This window comes from Pseudorasbora parva, chromosome 2 (genome assembly GCF_024679245.1).
Source record: "Pseudorasbora parva isolate DD20220531a chromosome 2, ASM2467924v1, whole genome shotgun sequence".
NCBI classification, from domain to species: domain Eukaryota; kingdom Metazoa; phylum Chordata; class Actinopteri; order Cypriniformes; family Gobionidae; genus Pseudorasbora; species Pseudorasbora parva.
This window is the reverse complement of record NC_090173.1, coordinates 12,019,540-12,043,855: the sequence shown is the minus strand read 5'-3', so window position 1 is coordinate 12,043,855 and position 24,316 is coordinate 12,019,540. Positions and strand designations below refer to the sequence as shown.

At 39.2% G+C, this 24,316-nt stretch overlaps 1 protein-coding gene across 3 annotated transcripts in view; it reads left to right on the top strand.

Annotated features, from left to right (window-relative positions):
• Positions 1 to 24,316, top strand: part of foxk2b (forkhead box K2b) — a 111,880-nt gene that overhangs the window by 16,919 nt on the left and 70,645 nt on the right. For all 3 annotated transcript variants that reach the window (XM_067456323.1, XM_067456325.1, XM_067456324.1), the window contains exons 5-6: positions 17,686 to 17,855; positions 18,833 to 18,883. In XM_067456323.1, coding sequence (XP_067312424.1) covers positions 17,686 to 17,855; positions 18,833 to 18,883 — 221 coding nt within the window. The remainder of the gene's footprint in view (positions 1 to 17,685; positions 17,856 to 18,832; positions 18,884 to 24,316) is intronic.

The window sequence follows — 24,316 nt, the reverse complement described above, 5'->3', positions numbered from 1 at the left end:
AGGCTTTTGCTAAGGGAGCACCGTTTGAGATATCCAATAACCGTTCACATTTTAGCATCTTCTGTATATTTACTTCATGTTGTCCGAGTTTGGAGGAGATTGAATGAATCGCTTTTGAGGAGAAGGTAAAAACTCAGAGCCCGCTTTCCACTTTGTGTTATCTTCCAACCAAATTATCTGACTTCCTGTTGGTCAGAGCTAATGACTGTAAATTAGAAAGTTGTCCGGCTCGAAAAGTACAATATATATACAGAGTTTGGTGACTGCAGATAAAACTATCCCCCCACTTTGGACAAAAGTGACACTTCCTGCTGCCAGTTGGTGGCGCTATAACTTTGACTCACAAAAGTCATATCCATGTGATCGGCCTTTTACAACGAACACACAGCTGAAGTTTCATCAAGATGAATTAATGTATGCAAAAGTTATAACACACTTCCTGTTTCCCTTTTCTCGCCATAAATTTGTCTCTTCGCCACGGCCAAACCGTTTGAGATATCAAAAAGTTGCTCGCAATTTAGCATCCTCAGTGTCTTGACTTCATGCTGACCGAGTTTGGTGCTGATCGGGTGAATCGTCTAGGAGGAGTATCGCAAATTCCAGAGCATGCGTTTTCCGAACAACCCATAATAGCTCACTTCCTGTTGGGCTGACGCATAACTTAGAGCACGAAAGTTGTTCGGCCCGATGAGCTCTATATGTGTACCGAGTTTCATATATCTACATGCAAGTGTGTTTGATTTATAGACCACGTTTTCAGACCCCACTTTAGGGGGCGCTGTCGAGCCCCCCTGCCACGCCCGGGTCCCAGCCTCAGCCCGGCCCTGATGGCCGCGCATTCTGATGCGTGTGCAAAGTTTCAAGAGTTTTCGAGCATGGGAAGCGCCTCGAAAATGCCCAAATAGTCGGGTTAAAATAATAATAATAATTAAAGCTGCGAGCAGCGATGGCGGGCCCAAGCCGGTGGCACCGCCACCCCGGTGGCATCAGCTTAACTGTGCACAGCAGGCAATAGGCATTTAATATGGGAAAAAATAAATAATGGGACTATGTCAAAGTCATTTGAATTCACCTCATTAACTGCAGCAACTGGTGCTGCTATGACCAGGAACCACAACAGTCACATCTATGAGATCAATTACATTTTATTCTTTAATTTTATGTCAGATGATGTCAAATGTCAATTTCAAAATGAGTGCAGAATACCGTCCAAATGCTGAAGTTGTATTATCCTTACACTTCTCTTAAAAATAAATTAAGCCAAATCACAGAGACCGCAACAATGATTATAATATCAGTGTCAGGTAAGAGTAATATGCGTGCATATCATTTATAGAAGTTTATTATAAACAGCCACTTTTATAAGATCATGTGAAATTATTTTTTTAATCCATTTGAATTCTATCAATAAATTATTAGTTTAAAGAGGTGTCATACGTGATCTTTGCAAACACAGCACATGATCTTCTTTAAAGCCCATGTTATAGAAAACAATTAAAAGTATTAGGATATAATAGGTCACTTTCAATTATGTGCAAATGCATTTTTTGCAGCTCAAAATATTGTAAGTTCAGAAGACCAGTGTTATATATATATATATATATATATATATATATATATATATATATATATATATATATATATATATATATATATATATATATATATATATATATAATACATTTTTTAAACTTATTTTTCACAATAAAGTGATAGAAATTGCTGATATAGCCTATGATATGAAAGGGTTAAATTATGAAAAAAAACAAGAAACAAGGCGACACACAGAGTGAGAGAGACCCCCTCCACACACACACACACACACACACACACATAGAGTGATCCTGAGAGAGGGAGAGAGACCCCCTCCACACACACACAGAGTGATCCTGAGAGAGGGAGAGAGACCCCCTCCACACACACACACACACACACACACACACACACACACACACACACACACACACACACACACACACACACACACACACACACACACACACATAGAGTGATCCTGAGAGAGGGAGAGTGAGGGGGGAGGCACTCTCCCAATGACAGACACAAAATCTAAACAGTGAGAGAACATTGTTTTTATTTCACTGTCTGAAAACACTGTTTTTCAATAACAACAATAGTTTAATCTTCAAAACAGTGTTCCCTAGGACATATCCAACCTGGTTACTAAATAAGGCTACACTTCCACCTTCTGGTTATTCGATATACCGGTAGCTCATTGGTTCTCATTTTTGTCCTTAAACAAAAGGCATTAATCTTCTCATTTTTTAAGTTACACACACTACTTTTTTTTTTTTTAAGACAATTAAATGGGTTTTTTCTTTTGTTAGTAATGTTTTTTTATATTTATATTTTTATTAATAATTATTTGTATTAACACAATTATTTAACTAATTATATAAAACAATATTGTCAATGCCCTACAAATAAACTGGTTTTATACATTCATTTTTTTATTCAAACCCAGAATAAATTTTTTTATCCTTGAATGCAGGCCAGAGCACAGCATTGAGAGGTAATCTTTTTAGACAGAAGAGTGGCTCACACACACACACACACACACAAACACACACACACACACACACACACACACACACACACACACACACACACACACACACACACACACACACACACACTGTAGAAATCAGTGACACGTGTCCCCATGAGTCTGTGTGCATTCAGGTTGAAGTCCCCGCCAGGCTAGAAAAAAGAACACACACACACACACACACGCACGCGCGAACACACACACACAGTAGTAATGCTGAAGTATGCTGCAGGCAACTCTTATTAGTTAAGCCCATCCACCATCCCCCATCCACAAGACACACACACCCACCCACAAACACACACACATACACACACACACTCATGTCTGGTTCACTATCTTTCTGGGGACTCATAGATGTAATGGTTTTTATGCTGTACAAACCATATATTCTGTCATCCTACACTGCTCCTGCCCCTAAACCTACCCATCACACAAAACTTTCTTCAAAAGAACTCATTCTGTCTGATTTATAAGCTTTTGTACCCATTGGGAAGTCCCAATGAGTCTGTGTGCATTCAGGTTTAAGTCCCCACCAGGTTAGAAAACCATTCACACACCCAGAGAGGCAAGGTTTTTTGCTTGAAAACTTATACAATATTGCCCTCTACTGGTCATTTAAGGGAGAGCATAAGTGTTGAAAAAACAGAAAAAAAAACAGAAAAACAGCCAGTGTGATATATAGAATAACCAGCAGGTGGGAGTATAGCCTTATTTATGAACCAGGCACGTGTGTCCCTATTTTGTGTTTTTTAGGCTTTTACTACGGGAACACCGTTTGAGATATCCAATAACCGTTCGCATTTTAGCATCTTCTGTATATTTACTTCATGTTGTCCGAGTTTGGAGGAGATTGAATGAATCGCTTTTGAGGAGAAGGTAAAAACTCAGAGCTCGCTTTCCACTTTGTGTTATCTTCCAACCAAATTATCTGACTTCCTGTTGGTCAGAGCTAATGACAGTAAATTAGAAAGTTGTCCGGCTCGAAAAGTACTATATATATACCGAGTTTGGTGAATGTAGATAAAACTAACCCTCCTCTTTGGACAAAAGTGACACTTCCTGCTGCCAGTTGGTGGCGCTATAACTTTGACTCACAAAAGTCATATCCATGTGATCGGCCTCTTACAACGAACACACAGCTGAAGTTTAATCAAAATGAATTAATGTATGCAGAAGTTATTACACACTTCCTGTTTCCCTTTTCTCGCCATAAATTCGTCTCTTCGCCACGGCCAAACCGTTTGAGATATCAAAAAGTTGCTCGCAATTTAGCATCCTCAGTGTCTTGACTTCATGCTGACCGAGTTTGGTGCTGATCGGGTGAATCGTCTAGGAGGAGTATCGCAAATTCCACAGCATGCGTTTTCCGAACAACCCATAATAGCTCACTTCCTGTTGTGCTGACGCATGACTTAGAGCACGAAAGTTGTTCGGCCCGATGAGCTCTATATGTGTACCGAGTTTCATATATGTACGTGCAAGTGTGTTTGATTTATAGAGCCCGTTTTCAGACCCCACTTTAGGGGGCGCTGTCGAGCCCCCCTGCCACGCCCGGGTCCCAGCCTCAGCCCGGCCCTGATGGCCGCGCATTCTGATGCGTGTGCAAAGTTTCAAGAGTTTTCGAGCATGGGAAGGGCCCCAAAAATGCCCAAATAGTCGCGTAAAAAAATAATAATAAATTAAAGCTGCGAGCAGCGATGACGGGCCCAAGCCGGTGGCACCGCCACCCCGGTGGCATCAGCTTAACTGTGCACAGCAGGCCAATAGGCATTTAATATGGGAAAAAATAAATAAAGGGACTATGTCAAAGTCATTTGAATTCACCTCATTAACTGCAGCAACTGGTGCTGCTATGACCAGGAACCACAACACTCACATCTCTGAGATCAATTACATTTTATTCTTTATTTTTATGTCAGGTGATGTCAAATGTCAATTTCAAAATGAGTGCAGAATACGGTCCAAATGCTGAAGTTGTATTATCCTTACACTTCTCTTAAAAATAAATTAAGCCAAATCACAGAGACCGCAACAATGATTTTAATATCAGTGTCAGGGAAGAGTAATATGCGTGCATAAAATTTATAGAAGTTTATTATAAACAGCCACTTTTATAAGATCATGTGAAATTATATTTTTTTATCCATTTGAATTTTATCAATAAATAATTAGTTTAAAGAGGTGTCATACGTGATCTTTGCAAACACAGCACATGACCTTCTTTAAAGCCCATGTTATAGAAAACAATTAAAAGTATTAGGATATCACTTTCAATTATGTGCAAATGTATTTTTTGCAGCTCAAAATATTGTAAGTTCAGAAGACCAGTGTTATATATATATATTACTTTTTTTTAAACTTATTTTTCACAATAAAGTGATAGATATTGCTGATAGCCTATGATATGAAAGGGTTAAATTATGAAAAACAAGAAACAAGGAGACATACACAGAGTGAGAGAGACCCCCTCCACACACACACAAACACAAACACACACACACACACACACACAGAGTGATCCTGAGAGAGGGAGAGTGAGGGGGAAGGGGAATGACAGACACAAAATCTAAACAGTGAGAGATCATTGTTTTTATTTCACTGTCTGAAAACACTGTTTTGCAATAACAACAATAGTTTTATCTTCAAAACAGTGTTCCCTAGGACATATCCCACCTGGTTACTAAATAAGGCTACACTTCCACCTTCTGGTTATTCTATATGCCGGTAGCTCATTGGTTCTCATTTTTGTCCTTAAACAAAAGGCATTAATCTTCTCATTTTTTTAAGTTACACACACTACTTTTTTTTTCTTTTTTTTTTAAAGACAATTAAATGTGTTTTTTCTTTTGTTAGTAATGTTTTTTTAAAATATTTATATTTTTTTTATTAATAATTATTTGTATTAACACAATTATTTAACTAATTATATAAAACAATATTGTCAATGCCCTACAAATAAACTGGTTTTATACATTATTTTTTTTATTCAAACCCAGAATAATATGTTTAATCATTTAATGCAGGCCAAAGCACAGCATTGAGAGGTAATCTTTTTAGACAGAAGAGTGGCTCTCACACACACACACACACACACACACACACACACACACACACACACACACACACACACACACACACACACACACACACACACACACACAGAGTGATCCTGAGAGAGAAGGGGGGGGAAGGGGGGAATGACAGACACAAAATCTAAACAGTGAGAGAACATTGTTTTTATTTCACTGTCTGAAAACACTGTTTTGCAATAACAACAATAGTTTTATCTTCAAAACAGTGTTCCCTAGGACATATCCAACCTGGTTACTAAATAAGGCTACACTCTCACCTTCTGGTTATTCTATATGCCGGTAGCTCATTGGTTCTCATTTTTGTCCTTAAACAAAAGGCATTAATCTTCTCATGTTTTAAGTTACACACACTACTTTTTTTTCCTTTTCTTTTTAAAGACAATTAAATGTGTTTTTTCTTTTGTTAGTAATGTTTTTTTAATATTTATATTTTTTTATTAATAATTATTTGTATTAACACAATTATTTAACTAATTATATAAAACAATATTGTCAATGCCCTACAAATAAACTGGTTTTATACATGAATTTTTTTATTCAAACCCAGAATAATATGTTTAATCCTTTAATGCAGGCCAGAGCACAGCATTGAGAGGTAATCTTTTTAGACAGAAGAGTGGCTCTCACACACACACACACACACACACACACACACACACACACACACACTGAAGAAACCAGTGACACGTGTCCCAATGAGTCTGTGTGCATTCAGGTTGAAGTCCCCACCAGGCTAGAAAAAAGAACACACACACACACACACACACACACACACACACACACACACACACACACACACACACACACACAGTAGTAATGCTGAAGTATGCTGCAGGCAACTCTTATCAGTTAAGCCCATCCACCATCCCCCATCCACAACAACCCCCCCCCCCCCCCCCCCCCACACACACACACACACACGCACACACTGTAGAAATCAGTGACACATGTCCCCATGAGTCTGTGTGCATTCAGGTTGAAGTCCCCACCAGGCTAGAAAAAAGAACACACACACACACACACACACACACACACACACACACACACACACACACACACACACACACACACACACACACACACACACACACACACTAGTAATGCTAAAGTATGCTGCAGGCAACTCTTATCAGTTCAGCCCATCCACCCCCCACACACACACACTCATGTCTGGTTCACTATCTATTTGGGGACTCACCATAGACATAATGGTTTTTATGCTGTACAAACCATATTCTGTCCTCCTACACTGCTCCTACCCCTAAACCTACCCATCACACAACTTTCTGCATTTTCACCTTTTCAAAAGAACTCATTCTGTCTGATTTATAAGCTTTTGTACCCATTGGGAAGTCCCTATGAGTCTGTGTGCATTCAGGTTTAAGTCCCCACCAGGCTAGAAAACCATTCACACACACACACAGAGGCAAGGTTTTTTGCTTGAAAACTTATACAATATTGCCCTCTACTGGACATTTAAGGGAGAGCATGTGTTGAAAAAAAAAAAAAAAAAAAAAACACAGTGTGATATAGAGAATAACCAGCAGGTGGGAGTATAGCCTTATTTATGAACCAGTTACTTGTGTCTCTCTTTTGTATTTTTTAAGCTTTTGCTACGGGAACACCATTTGAGATATCCAATAACCGTTCGCATTTTAGCATCTTCTGTATATTTACTTCATGTCGTCCGAGTTTGAAGGAGATTGAATGAATCCCCTTTTGAGGAGAAGGTAAAAACTCAGAGCTCGTTTTCAACTTTTTGTTAACTTCCAACCAAATTATCTGACTTCCTGTTGGTCAGAGCTAATGACTGTAAATTAGAAAGTTGTCCGGCTCGAAATGTACAATATATATACCGAGTTTGGTGACTGCAGATAAAACTAACCCCCCCATTTTGGACAAAAGTGACACACTTCCTGCTGCCAGTTGGTGGCGCTATAACTTTGACTCACAAAAGTCATATCCATGTGATCGGCTTCTTACAACGAACACACAGCTGAAGTTTCATCAAAATGAATTAATGTATGCAAAAGTTATAACACACTTCCTGTTTCCCTTTTCTCGCCATAAATTTGTCTCTTCGCCACGGCCAAACCGTTTGAGATATCAAAAAGTTGCTCGCAATTTAGCATCCTCAGTGTCTTGACTTCATGATGACCGAGTTTGGTGCTGATCGGGTGAATCGTCTAGGAGGAGTATCGCAAATTCCAGAGCGTGCGTTTTCCGAACAACCCATAATAGCTCACTTCCTGTTGGGCTGACACATAACTTAGAGCACGAAAGTTGTTCGGCCCGATGAGCTCTATATGTGTACCGAGTTTCATATATCTACATGCAAGTGTGTTTGATTTATAGACCACGTTTTCAGACCCCACTTTAGGGGGCGCTGTTGAACCCCCCTGCCACGCCCGGGTCCCAGCCTCAGCCCGGCCCTGATGGCCGCACATTCTGATGCGTGTGCAAAGTTTCAAGAGTTTTCGAGCATGGGAAGGGCCTCAAAAATGCCCAAATAGTCGCGTAAAAAAATAATAAATAATAACAAAAAAAAAAAATAATCCTTAGAAGAACAATAGGGCTCTGCGCCCTTTCAGGGCTTGGGCCCTAATAACAAATAATCCTTAGAAGAACAATAGGGCTCTGCGCCCTTTCAGGGCTTGGGCCCTAATTAAAGCTGCGAGCAGCGATGACGGGCCCAAGCCGGTGGCACCGCCACCCCGGTGGCATCAGTTTAACTGTGCACAGCAGGCCAATAGGCATTTAATATGGGAAAAAATAAATAAAGGGACTATGTCAAAGTCATTTGAATTCACCTCATTAACTGCAGCAACTGGTGCTGCTATGACCAGGAACCACAACACTCACATCTATGAGATCAATTACATTTTATTCATTAATTTTATGTCAGATGATGTCAAATGTCAATTTCAAAATGAGTGCAGAATACTGTCCAAATGCTGATGTTGAATTATCCTTACACTTCTCTTAAAAATAAATTAAGCCAAATCACAGAGACCGCAACAATGATTTTAATATCAGTGTCAGGGAAGAGTAATATCCGTGCATATAATTTATGGAAGTTTATTATAAACAGCCACTTTTATAAGATCATGTGAAAAATTTTTTTTTATCCATTTGAATTCTATCAATAAATAATTAGTTTAAAGAGGTGTCATACGTGATCTTTGCAAACACAGCACATGACCTTCTTTAAAGCCCATGTTATAGAAAAGTATTTAGGATATCACTTTCAATTATGTGCAAATGTATTTTTTGCAGCTCAAAATTTTGTAAGTTCACAAGACCAGTATTTAATTAAAGATATAATATATGTTTTTGTTTTACTTATTTTTCACAATAAAGTGATAGATATTTGTGATAGCCTATGATATGAAAGGGTTAAATTATGAAAAAACAAGAGACAAGGTGACACACACACACAGAGTGAGAGAGACCCCCTACACACACACACACACACACACACACACACACACACACACACAGAGAGAGAGAGAGTGAGAGAGACCCCCCCCCCCCCCCACACACAGAGTGAGAGAGATCCCCTCCACACACACACACACACACACACACATAGAGTGATCCTGAGAGGGGGGGGGGGGGGGGTTGTGACAGAGACACAAAATCAAACCAATAGCTTATTGGTTCTCATTTTTGTCCTTAAACAAAAGGCATTAATCTTCTAATTTTTAAGTTACACTACTTTTTTTTTTTTTAAAGACACTAAAATGTGTTTTTTCCTTTGTTAGTAATGTTTTTTTATATTTATATATTTTTTATTAATAATTATTTGTATTTACACAAATATTTAGCTAATTATATAAAACAATATTGTCAATGCCCTACAAATAAACTGGTTTTATACATTTATTTTTTTATTCAAACCCAGAATAATATGTTTTATCCTTTAATGCAGGCCAAAGCACAGCATTGAGAGGTAATCTTTTTAGACAGAAGAGTGGCACACACACACAAACACACACACACACACTGTAGAAATCAGTGACACATGTCCCCATGAGTCTGTGTGCATTCAGGTTGAAGTCCCCACCAGGCTAGAAAAAATAACACACACACACACACACACACACACACACACACACACACACACACACACACACACACACACACACACACGCGCACACACACGCACACACACAGTAGTAATGCTGAAGTATGCTGCAGGCAACCCTTATAAGCTCAGCCCATCCCCCCGATCCCCCCCCCCCTCCTCCCAACACACACACACACACACACACACACACACAGACTCATGGCTGGTTCACTCTTTTTGGGGACTCAAGCATAGACGTAATGGTTTTTATGCTGTACAAACCATATATTCTGTCCTCCTACACTGCCCCTGCCCATCACAGGAAACTTTCTGCATTTTCACATTTTCAAAGTAACTCATTCTGTCTGATTTATAAGCTTTTGTACACATTGGGAAGTCCCCATGAGTCTGTGTGCATTCAGGTTTTAGTCCCCACCAGGCTAGAAAACCATTCACCCACACACACACAGAGGCAAGTTTTTTTGCTTGAAAACTTATACAATATTGCCCTCTACTGGTCATTTAAGGGAGAACATAAGTGTTGAAAAAACAAAAAACAAAAAAAACAGTGTGATATATAGAATAACCAGCAGGTGGGAGTATAGCCTTATTTATGAACCAGGCACTTGTGTGCTTATTTTGTGTTTTTTAGGCTTATGCTAAGGGAAAACCGTTTGAGATATCCAATAACCGTTCGCATTTTAGCATCTTCTGTATATTTACTTCATGTTATCCGAGTTTGGAGGAGATTGAATGAATCGCTTTTGAGGAGAAGGTAAAAACTCAGAGCTCGCTTTCCACTTTGTGTTATCTTCCAACCAAATTATCTGACTTCCTGTTGGTCAGAGCTAATGACTGTAAATTAGAAAGTTGTCCGGCTCGAAAAGTACAATATATATACAGAGTTTGGTGACTGCAGATAAAACTATCCCCCCACTTTGGAAAAAAGGGACACTTCCTGGTGCCAGTTGGTGGCGCTATAACTTTGGCTTACAAAAGTCATATCCATGTGATCAGCCTCTTACAACGAACACACAGCTGAAGTTTCATCAAAATGAATTAATGTATGCAAAAGTTATAACACACTTCCTGTTTCCCTTTTCTCGCCATAAATTCGTCTCTTCGCCACGGCCAAACCGTTTGAGATATTAAAAAGTCGCTCGCAATTTAGCATCCTCAGTGTCTTGACTTCATGCTGACCGAGTTTGGTGCTGATCGGGTGAATCGTCTAGGAGGAGTATCACAAATTCCAGAGCATGCGTTTTCCGAACAACCCATAATAGCTCACTTCCTGTTGGGCTGACGCATAACTTAGAGCACGAAAGTTGTTTGGCCCGATGAGCTCTATATGTGTACCGAGTTTCATATATGTACGTGAAAGTGTGTTTGATTTATAGACCACGTTTTCAGACCCCACTTTAGGGGGCGCCGTAGAGCCCCCCTGCCACGCCCGGGTACCAGCCTCAGCCCGGCCCTGATGGCCGCGCATTCTGATGCGTGTGCAAAGTTTCAAGAGTTTTCGAGCATGGGAAGCGCCTCGAAAATGCCCAAATAGTCGGGTTAAAATAATAATAATAATAATAATTAAAGCTGCGAGCAGCGATGACGGGCCCAAGCCGGGGGCACCGCCACCCCGGTGGCATCAGCTTAACTGTGCACAGCAAGCAATAGGCATTTAGAAAGAAGAAATAAATAAAGGGACTATGTCAAAGTCATTTGAATTCACCTCATTAACTGCAGCAACTGGTGCTGCTATGACCAGGAACCACAACACTCACATCTCTGAGATCAATTACTTTTTATTCATTAATTTTATGTCAGATGATGTCAAATGTCAATTTCAAAATGAGTGCAGAATACTGTCCAAATGCTGAAGTTGTATTATCCTTAGCCTTCTCTTTATGTGTTTTTGACCTACTGTAGCTTGTGATTGTTCACCAATCTTATGCAGCAAAAAGCATACTTGTTTTTATTTCAATATGTGTGGCATTCAATATTTTTTTAAAATAAAATAAAATAAATAAATAAAGCCAAATCACAGAGACCGCAACAATGATTTTAATATCAGTGTCAGGTAAGAGTAATATGCGTGCATATAATTTATGGAAGTTTATTATAAACAGACTCTTTTTATAAATTCATGTGAAATGTATTTTTTTTACCCATTTGAATTCTATCAATAAATAATTAGTTTAAAGAGGTGTCATACGTGATCTTTGCAAACACAGCACATGACCTTCTTTAAAGCCCATGTTATAGAAAACAATTAAAAGTATTAGGATATCACTTTCAGTTATGTGCAAATGTATTTTTTGCAGCTCAAAATTTTGTAAGTTCAGAAGACCAGTATTTAATTAAAGATATAATATATGATTTGGTTTTTACTTATTTTTCACAATAAAGTGATAGATATTTGTGCACACTGATTTTAATATTAGTGTCAGGTAAGAGTAAGATGCGCGTCTAAATTTTATGGAAGTTTATTATAAACTTTATTATAAAATTTACTTAGACTGACTGGGTAAACGTAGCCTGATCTGCCAGCGATTTGACTTCGCCCTGCAACACAGTCTGAAAACCCGTACATTCATTTCTACTGCTTCTGTTACACTTTTGCGGGAACAAATCACAGACTAACTTATTCACCTGGCACGCTATTGGCGAGTTTAGCAGTCTGTTTAGTTGACTATCCAATTGCATACAGAGTCATTCAAATAATGCTCATTGATCAATCTTAAATTGAGCTTGGTCTGGTGATAGCCAGACAACTTATAAACTAGAAAATTATTTGAAATTTACTTTTTAAATCAATTTGATTTTTATCAGTAAATAATTAATTTTAAGACATGTGTCTCTTCAAAAACAGCAAATGACCTTTTGTAAAGCCCAGAAAACACACACACACACACACACACACACACACACACACACACACACACACACACACACACACACACACACACACACACACACACACACACACACACACACACACACTCACACACACACACACACACACACACACACACACACACACACACACACACACACACAATTTCAAGCATGCTAAGTCTCAAAAACACCCAAAAAGATAATTAAAATGACACTTTGCCATAGCAACAGTATATAAAATATCAGAAATCCATTCGTATGTCTATATCTGTCATGTTTTCACATTATACTGATGAAGTAAATCGGGTGAAAGTAAGACAGTGATTCAAAACATTTTCAAAAAGTGACACATCCTGCTGCCAGTTGGTGGCGCTATAACTTTGACTGAATATTGGAATTTAGATGTCCCCAGGCCAGGTGAAGTGAAGTTCAACATGTGAAGTTTGAGGCAGATCGGACATTGTATGCCTGAGGTACAACAAATTCCTGTGTCATGGCGAAACATCAACATTTGTGAGGCCGCCACGGACACACCCTTCAGGGAAAACTCAAGATCTTCCCAATTTAACGCCACAAAGGCCTTTAGATTAGACTGTGCAAATACGATGTTGATATGATTCAATCTCTAGGAGGAGTTTGTTAAAGTACAACGTCTGGCAATGGCAAAAACTGCACCAATTTACCAAAGAAAATTCAAAATATCTCAGTTCCTGTTGGTTTTTCAGATTTGGCGCCTTGGATCTTTTTTGTAGGTATTGGGCTGTTGAATGCATCTACCGAATTTTCATACTCATACATGAAACGTAGCACGAATGGTGCTTAATTTAAATTTTGTAGGTGGCGCTATCGAACCATTTTGCCACACCTAATTCTGAAACCCATATCAGATGTATGTTTTCACCACTTCTGATGCGTGTGCAAAGTTTCATGAGTTTTCATGCGTGTTTAGGCCCTCAAAACTGTAATTCATTTGGGAAAAGAAAAATGATGGTTTGAGCAATTACAATAAGGTCCTCACACCTTAAGCCCTAAATATCTGAGTTCCTGTTCGTCGGAGCTAATGACTGTAAATTAGAAAGTTGTTCAGCTCAAAGAGAACAATGTATATACAGAGTTTGGTGACTGAAGATAAAACTAACCCCCCCACTTTTGACAAAAGATTGCATTACTTTTGTCAAAAGATGGCGCTACTGAGCTCCTCCACCACGCCCGTTTCTGAGTCTTTGCCCTTATCTACTGGACAGCATGTCTGATGTGTGTGTTGAGTTTCATGTAATTTGAAGCATTTTAAGAGTCTCAAAAGGAGCGAAAAAGAATGTTATAGTTTGATGTGTTGCCGTGGCAACAGTATATACAATATCAGGAAGTGCTTACCAGCTTTATATCTGCTCTGGTTTGACATTATACTGATGAAGTTTGAAGTAAATCGGGTAAAAATAAGATGGTGATTTCAAATGCATTTTGAAAGTGACACACTTCCTGCTGCCAGTTGGTGGCGCTATAACTTTGACTCACAAAAGTCATATCCATGTGATCAGCCTCTTACAACGAACACACAGCTGAAGTTTCATCAAAATGAATTAATGAATGCAGAAGTTATAACACACTTCCTGTTTCCCTTTTCTCGCCATAAATTCGTCTCCTCGCCACAGCCTAACCGTTTGAGATATCAAAAAGTTGCTCGCAATTTAGCATCCTCAGTGTCTTGACTTCATGCTGACCGAGTTTGGTGCTGATCGGGTGAATCGTCTAGGAGGAGTATCGCAAATTCCAGAGCATGCGTTTTCCGAACAACCCATAATAGCTCACTTCCTGTTGGGCTGACACATAACTTAGAGCACGAAAGTTGTTCGGCCCGATGAGCTCTATATGTGTACCGAGTTTCATACATGTGCGTGCAAGTGTGTTTGATTAATAGACCATGTTTTCAGACCCCACTTTAGGGGGCGCTGTCGAGCCCCCCTGCCACGCCCGGGTACCAGCTTTGGTCCGGCCCTGATGGCCGCAGATTCCGATGTTTGTGCAAAGTTTCAAGAGTTTTCGAGCATGATAAGGGCCCCGAAAGTGCCCGAATAGTCGAAAAAGCTAAATTGTCCTTAGAAGAACAATAGGGCTCTGCGCCCTTTCAGGGCTTGGGCCCTAATAATCCTTAGAAGAACAATAGGGCTCTGCGCCCTTTCAGGGCTTGGGCCCTAATAATAATAATCCTTAGAAGAACAATAGGGCTCTGCGCCCTTTCAGGGCTTGGGCCCTAATAAATAACTAACAGGGTTATTGTAATTATTCAGTGGTAAAATATCCGTGGTTAAAGACGGGTGCAGCCACTGTGGAGGAAATGTAAACTTTATTTATCCTTCCATTTGGGCACACACGGCTTGAAGAAAGATGTGCAGTAATAAAATAATCATGCTTCACACACACAACGCTTTTCCCAACTGGACTATTTGCCTTTTTTTCTGGCTACCGCTGAGTTCCCACAGGACTTCAGCGCGAGATACAGCTAGCCGTCTAAAGAACTATTTAGGTGAATTTAAACAATAGCTAAGTGGCTAATTGCATATCGTTGTCACGTAAGGGACCTGTTCATGTTGAACAGACATTTTAATTGCACTTTGTGTCTGTTGAGAGGCACAAAGTCACCCTTTACAACAGACACTATCATTTCAGCTGCTCCGTGCAGCTCAAACATATGAGCTCAGCTTTGCGGCTGAGACATGAATAGACTATTAACTTAAAGCTTTTAATCTTAAACACAAAAGGCACATCCACTTTAATAAAAAAGGAATATTGATTAAACAAGCTAGATCAAGAGCAGAAACGAAATAAAGTGAATAACTGAAAAATAAAGCATAGGCTCATAACTAATACAAACAGTGGGCACAGTGCATCGCGCATTAGGCTCCAAATATTTTTTTTTAATAAAGAGCATGCAGTTATAAAACGATTATTACACTAAAACATTGAAATATGGCAATTCTGATATGTTCATGTAGCCTACTTGAAAAAGACAGGGCAACCTAATGCAGACAGGTTAGCTTACCATTTTTAGATGATATGACATGTTAGTAGTCGAGCTGTGATATAGAAAATGTGCGTTCAACTTTTTTCCCATTTTCTATTTTTATAAAAATGCTGCCACACTGCCGATGTGTTTGTTGTAGGGATGGCTCGATACCACAATTTTGGCTTCGGTACTGTACCACAATCTAATACCGAAGTACCGATATTAAATCGATACCACAAGGTCTGATATTAGCGCGGGTATATTGCACGCGAATGAGAACAATTAGCCTATGCAAGTTTTGAGTTTATAAAGTGGGAAATTACCACAAATGTTTATTAGTAAATTAATCAGCAAAGCTTATCACATCAAATCAGTCATTTGAAAACTTTCTTGTGAGAAATAATTTCAGCAAAAATCTCTCAAAATTAGCAAATTGCTTCTGGTTTTAAAAGACATCGCACTACACTAAAGCAATCTGCATAATCCTATTCAACATTTAACGCTCGTCTCGGGATGGATAACGGAAATCATTTGAACACGCAAGAGATTTTATAGCATTTCGTAATAACAGTTACAGGAGATATGAGCTCATACGACACACACACACGCCTGTCACTTAGTCACGCTCGCACATTACACATTAAGTTTCCTTAAACAGTCAAATACACAGAATTATGTGCAAATGTCCGTCTTTAGTGAGTAAGTTATTCACATAAACACAGAAGGTTGTGTCTAACGGGAATATAAATAGTGCAATAGTACGCGTGCAAATATAATGAGATCTAAATGTCATTGGTTGAAACGAACGCTGGAGATTGTGATATTCGATCTTATGTTAGGCTGTGTGTGTGCGTTGATCAGTGTTAAAAGAAAATAAATGTCTAAATGAGATTTATTTGAATGATTCACTGACCTGTCGATCTCTTAAGAAGTCTTAAAGTCAGGATAGTGACAGATGCTTCTTGGCTGATGGTTCTTCATCAGTTTTATAAGCAAAGTCATTACAAATGTCACTTCTACTCCTCTCTTTATTAATTCGTTTTGGGCATCTTGAGTGAGATTCAACTGCTTTATCCATTTTGTCCGTCTATGTTGTTGTCACATTAGCCGGTTGTTTCGGGTCAGTTTGGGTAGCGCGCTGCCATCTAGCGGTGAACTTCGGAACAGCAGCATATACCGAAATGTGCCAAATCATGATATCGTACCGTTTTAAATAAAATATATACCGGTATTTTTCCAGTACCGGTATATCGCGCATCCCTAGTTTGTTGACATGGTAGAAGAGGACTGACTAGGAAACGCTCTCACAATTAAATAATATACAGCAAAGTAGCCTACTTGAATCTGTCTCTCTTCTGCAGTGGGTTGGGCTAATCCAAAAGAAGTGAAAACAAGGGGGGTGTTCTGAAGACAGACTGTTGACAAATTTTAGTGCTTTCCAACCTGATGAAATGAATGCGACAAAACCAAGCGGCAACCTGCCGCGATCTCTCTTGAAGCCGATAGGGAAGTGATTTAAACTGTAGTTCATCGACTGGCCACTAGAGGCAGACTCCAGAAGGAACAGAATCTCATTGAGCCTCATGGTAAAATGCCCAACTTTACAGCAGAAAAAAAACATGTTTACAGCCTGGGACAAATTGTGGTTTTGACCTATATGGCTAATTTTGACCTTCATGATGACTCTGAGGGGGGAGAATTTTTTTTATAACTCATTCGTTTACATTATATAAAGCCTTAAAGTTCTGCATAATTAAGGGCGTGGCCACTTTGAGTGACAGGTGGATTGCCATTTATCCGCCGTCTATAGTCATTGCGTCACCTAAGCTCCGCCCACACCCCGACTTTTTGCCCATTTTCTGTTATCCGGGAGTGACACGCGATGACTCGCTCGCAAGATGGCGACGCTCAGCTCTCCCTACTTTAAGCTTCAGAACAGCTTATCAGAAATCGACTAATCTGATTTTTGGTCTAGTCAGAATGTGTCGACTAATAATTGACTAATCGACTGGGAGATTACAGGCCTAATGTTTTCCAACTTGCTGCTGTTTACTCTCAGACCTGTCCGAATGGCCACACTGTGTGGAGGTGGAGCTCGCAGCCTACTGTAAAGTGCGGGATACAAGCGGGGGATTTCATGTTGGCCACTAACATCTTGCTCTCTGGGAGCAACTATTCCGGCATGGGTATGAAGAGCGATGCGCGGTTGGCATGTCTTCTGTTGGACAGGTATGTGCAGGAGGTTTGCTAAATTATCGACTTCTCCATTGCAACAAATTCTGTTCATACAGTATAGACTGCAGTGTGTGTACAAAAAGTTCTAAGTCCTATTATCAACCAATGCCCTGGCAGATCATACGGTTGATATGAAGTCAGGTGCAGGAGGCGCACACTTCTGCTGATGTTCAACCCTGAGTGAGTTTACAATAGAGATGCACCGACCTACTGATTTTCCGCAGGGTCCATTTTTGTTAATAATTTTGGTAATAACGTCAGTTGCTGTCTGACTTGAAGACTTGCTGACTTTGAGTGTAACACTAATGCCCACCTGAAAAAGATAAAGCTGTGTTTGTCATATTTCCCTTCATTCTATTGCTGTAATTTGTGCTGTTGTGTTTATTTGTTCTTATTTTATTACAGTCTTTTTTTCTTTTTTTAAAAGAAAACAAAATTCTGCATTGAATAAAAGTAGATTTTTGTTTGTATATGATGCCAATTATAGTTCTTAGAACAAAAAATAATCGGCATCTGTAAAAGTCGATATCGGCAGGTCTTTTTTTCACGCTCTTGTATTCGTCTTTCGGATGAGACGTTAAACCGAGGTCCTGACTCTGTGGTCATTTAAAAATCCCAGGATGTCCTTCGATAAAGAGTAGGGGTGTAACCCCGGCATCCTGGCCAAATTTGCCCATTGGCCTCTGTCCATCATGGCCTTCTAATCATCCCCCTCTCCTGATTGGCTTCATCACTCGGTCTCCTCTCCACCAATCAGCTGGTGTGTGGTGAGCGTTCTGGCGCAATATGGCCGCCGTCGCATCATCCAGGTGGATGCTGCACATTGGTGGTGGTTGAGGAGATTCCCCCCCCTTCTATGTAAAGCGCTTTGAGTGCCTTGAAAAGCGCTATATAAATCGAACACATTATTATTATTATTATTAGTATTGAAATGTAGCCGTATATGATTTATTATGCCTTTTTGTTCTCAGGGAAATGGCAGAATCTGAAGACATGCTGTCAGCAGACGAATCCGAAGACAGGTAGCATGTTATTGAAATTATTACTTGACAAACACTTGATTTATTGAGGTTGGCAATAATTTACCACCTTTAAAATGGGCTCAGACTACAGGAGTTCCAGGCCAATTTATTCCTAATTTACCTCTCCCGACATTTGGAGAAAAAAATTGCGTCCAGGGCATCGGCCGGTTCTGATGTTCGGTCCTGATTATCTGGTAATGTGATGCATTTTCAGGTCAAATCTAGGGATTGCGAAAACTAAACATTTTCTTCACCGACCACCGAGCCTCATTAGCCGGTTGAAACCGGTTAACCGAATAGTTTAAAATATGCTGCGCTATTTGAAATAACAGCCGTGAGCTGCTCATGCAATTTCACAACTCTGTCGCATCTCTGCCGCTCTGCCTCCCGCTCTCTCACACACACATGCGCGCTGTCCCGGCGCCGCCGCCTCCCTTCCACTCACGTCGCTTTTTTTAAATCCCCTACAGCGCGAAACATGAGTCCCGCAAACACGGCGCCGTGGAGCTTGTTTGTAATCGGAGGACAAATGGCTCCTTAGTTTCGAAATGGTTTGGGAACAAGGGGATCGTGTTGAAAATAAAGGCATTTATCTAGTGTTAGAAGCTCATTTGAAACCTTTCCGCAGCTCATTTTATTAAGTACAAACAGGCGAGTTTGGAAAAATTGAGTGTGAGGGATTTGTTCACGTCACACAAAAAGTTTTTGGTATGAGACGGCTAACTGTAGTAGCGTTTAGTTCACTGTCTATAATAGACTTATTAAGAGATCAATTTTTTTTTTAACCGACAACTTTGATAGGTTAACGTTGATACGGTCAAGCGGTCATCGGTTAACATCCCTAGTCAAATCTTTAACCTCGTGGATACACTGGGGCCGTCCCGACAATATCAAACATGATTGATATTTAGGATTTCAAATCGCGTTTTCAATCTTGCAGGTTCGAGATTTGAAAGAAGAAAACCTGTGAAGATTCTCCTTATTTGCGTGATGCAACCAGATTTCACAATCGGTTAAGATCCGAGTATGTGAGCGGCAGCAATTTCCCTTCCACGCTTTAAGCATTCAATAATCACTCCGCTCCAGGATCACAATTTCCCGCTCCCACTCCTCGCTCACTGATATCTAAAAAACACCGCTCCGTCTTTGCTCCAAGGAAATTTGCGGCTAAACGCAAAAGCATTTAAGTAAGCTCTGAAATATCACAAAAGTCGGCTTTATAACATGAAATGAAAAAAATAAACTATAGGAGATATTAGGCTTTATCACCATTAAAACAGCATTGCTGCTTTTTGCAATGCAAATTTAGTGTGGAAAGATGAAAATAGTATTACATTACAGATTTCTGCTCATTCAAAATCAGAAACCGATAACTGTAAGCAGATATAGCACTATTAGATTACATTTGTTTGAATGGATTAGAGAGAGCGATTGCGTGTGTGAATAAGTGCTACCTGTTTAAAATGTGCTTTCACTCGATCATATTCAGTATGTAGAAGGTACTAAAGAATTCCTTGAACTATAACGTCCCGCTCATATCCATTGCGCCATCATATTCTATACCTACTTTCGGATTTGAGTGATCCATTTCTATCAAGCTAGTTAAATGTGTTTAACGTGTGAGTTCTGGCTAAAAATGCAGTTATATTATGGTATTATTGTACTTGTGATGGAGCAGTAGTGGAGCGCTCTCTTTTAAAAACTCTACATCTCTCTCCATTCAAAATCACACCACTCGACTCCGCTCATATATTCTGGTTAAGATTTAAAAACTCCTGTAGTCTGAGCTCGGCTTTAGACCCGTAGGAATTGTTTATGGAAAGATAGTGATGTACATACACACTTCACACTTCAGCATTAAAGGGTTAGTTCACCCAAAAATGAAAATTCAGTCATTAATTACTTACCCTCATGTCGTTTGAAACCCGTCAGACCTCCGTTCATCTTCAGACACAGATGAAGATATTAGTGTTGAAATCCGACGGCTCAGAAAGGCCTTCATTGACACCAATGTCATTTCCTCTCTCAAGACCCATAAAGGCACTAAAGACGTCGATACAAAGCCCATCTCACTACAGCGGCTCTACAATCATTGATGAAGCGATTAGGCCTAGTCCACACGTACACAGGTATTTTTATTACCAGAGTTTTTCCTCCTCCGTTTTAAAAAACAATCGCGTCCACACAAGCACGGTTTTAAAAAAAATCTGTCCACATGAGAACTCAAAACTACGCTATGATTGGCTGCCTGATTTCCACATGGGTCCCATTCACTGCACCGATGCACATTGCACTGACTGAGGGATGCCATGGGCTCAAGTGAAACCCTTCTACGAGTTCCTTTGCTTTGGACTCAGTGACAGGTAACTGTATACACAGGTGCAGGACCGAAGTGGACTGTAATAGCTTCACACACTTGCTTTACTATTTTGTATTATTGCATTCTGGCAACTTTGCTCTGCAATACAATGAAATAACTGAACATGTATCTGTAGGATATACATGTGATAAGCGCTGTTAGTGGAGTCCGCCGCATAGAATCGACTCACGTAAATCAAAAGGAGATGTGGAAAATCTGACGTCAAACAGAGGAGAGAACGGCGCGCACTTCAATTTAAAAAGCCGAAATCTCCGGTTTCACCATCTACACGACAACGCTGTAACCGGAGTTTCTAAAAATCTTCACCCTGGCCGGAGTTTTTAAAAAAGTCCGGTTTTAGTAACCGGATACAGCGTTTGCGTGTGGAAGAACAGCCAAACCGTGTAGAAAAAGCTGCGGTTTTAAAAATACCCGTGTTCGTGTGGACAGGGCCTTATATAGTGATGGCCGATTTCAAAACAAAGCTTCAAACTGTTAATGAATAAGTATATCAATTTGTTCTGCTCCAAGTTTACTTGTCACTTTTATTTTGTATAGTTGTTGTAGTTTTGGCGCCACCTAGGGGCAATTCTCTAGAAAAATAAGTGACCACATTTCACCAGTCAGCATCTCCTCAATCTTTGGATGCCATCCTTTGTTTCGTGTTTGTAAAAGCATCATCTGTAAGTTAATTCTTCATTATATAATGCTTGATTATACATATTTGTAGGGCTGTTTCGAATGCCATTTTTTGAGCTTCGAAGCTTAGGTGGCAATCAATATCGAATATTCGAAGCTTCGGTGGGTGGGGCTAAATATATAATAATAGTGTCGGTTTGCATTTGTATCATCTTTCACGACTTCACGTTTCACTCTTCGGCATCCTAAATGTGTTGCGGCAGACCCAGTGGAGTGCAGTGTTGCATTTGGTGCAATATGATCAGGTGGCACAAATTCTTTAAATATTAATAAACATTTAATAATCTTTTAAACAGAACAGTTTCCGGTACACATTACACGGGCAGGTTTATGCTCCGAAAACGGACAGTGCACAAGTGATACAAAACACAAAGTCTGTTGAGAGCAAGAACTTTAATAAGGTATTAATAACGAACCTTTCTTTAACACAAATGAATCCCAAAACAGAAATTAAATTAGTAACACACAGTGATTTCAACGAACTGTAATAAATAAAGAACACGGTAGCATGCTTATAAACAGTTGAATAAGAATAAATGAATTGTTTTTAAAATGACACAAAATATAATATCTATTACAATTAGTTTTATTCTATATAAGGGATTTATTTTGTCTTATTCTGACTTTTTGTTAATTTAAATCTTTAAAATGCGCGATGCTTTTATTGAAAGCATGTTGCGGTGTTTTTTTTAATTTATTATTATTATTTCAAGCATGAGTGAGAATGAGTCCGCGACGGAAGTCGAGCGTTGAAGAAAAAAAACAAAAACGAATCTTCGAATCTCAAAACTGAAAATCGAATGCCACCTCACCGAACGAATATTCGAATATTCGATTATTCTAGTACAGCCCTACATATTTGCGATACGTTTGTTTAAGGCGTTGAGTTAATGCATTTTTTGTGATAGCCTTTAGCTATTAGCTTAGCCTTTGTTTGATATAGCACTCAGTGTGTTGATTTCAGTCTACTTTGGTAAAATAACTACTTATATGCGTGAATATCTGTATTTGTTACTGTTTTCTTGGTCATCTGATGATCCCATTTATGTAAATTGATTATATTGAATTTATTTGAGACATTTACAGATAAAAGTTTCAGAACTACATGAATCTTCTTTAGTCATTGGATAATTGTTCTAATCTTGTGTATTTGCTGTTTATTTACAGTTTTACTCCTTATTCATAATGCACTTGGCATCTTATTAAACGGCAAAGACTAAGATGAATCCTGACTCGTCTAGTGTTGTCACGATACCAAAATGATGACTTCGATACGATACCAGACTTAAATATTGATATATCGATACTAAATCGATACCACAGTAAAAAAAAAAAAAAAAAGATAAGATGCTTAATATGACAACAGAACTTGTTATTATTCATTGTTCTTTTTTACTAAAAATTCATGTGGCCAGCATGTTTCTTAGGGTTGGGCATCATTTTGATTTGAACAATTATTGATCAATTACTATTAAAATTATCTCAATGTATTTTTTACAGCGGGGTAATTGTGTTGCAATAGCTTACACACACGGCACAAGAAAGCTTGATTTCGAATGGTAAATTGAATTTAAAAAGACAAGTAAACAGTAATAAAATAAGAACAAATAAACAGATTACAAAAAATAGCACAAATAAATGCAATAGAGGAGAAGATACAAAATAAATAGACTGCTTTATTTTTTCAGGTAGGTCTAACATTCAGATAAGAAACTGAATTAAAAAAATGCATAGTAATTACATTTAAAACAACATTGGATAATGTTCTTTGTAAAAAATGCAATAGCGTACAGATGAAACAATTAAAGTTACACAAGTTGATCAGTCAAGAGCAGTTGATCGTTTGTCTTTCTGTAGTTTGGATAATAAATGACTGCGGTCCCTTTAAGACTAACGGACGCATGGATCCTAAACACTGTTCCTGTTACTCGTTCTTCCTGAACTGTTTGCGACTGTGGTTACGTTAATACTCTTCCAGATGTGCAATGATAATTCTGTGAGTGTATTTGACCAATAATAAGCTGGAAAAAGAAGCAAATGTTTGCATTTGTATCATGTCAGAGGCGGCTTTATTACAGTAGGCTATGTGTGTGCCTTTCAGATGTGAGCAAGAAATCTGCGGGGATTAGCGTTAGTAGAATTAATTTATGTGCAATCCCGCGCGAAATTCAGACGGATCACACACTAACACACTGTCATGAGGAAAAAGTCCAGCAGAACGCGCGTTCGCCGTGCTCAGAGGTTAACCGGGCTGAGTGAGAATATGCCGGTGTGTGTCAGCTCGCTTTCGGTCGGAGAGGAGAGCACAGCTGGTATCGATACTGTAAAAACTGAGAATCGTATCGTTTCAGATACTCCAGTATCGATACATATCG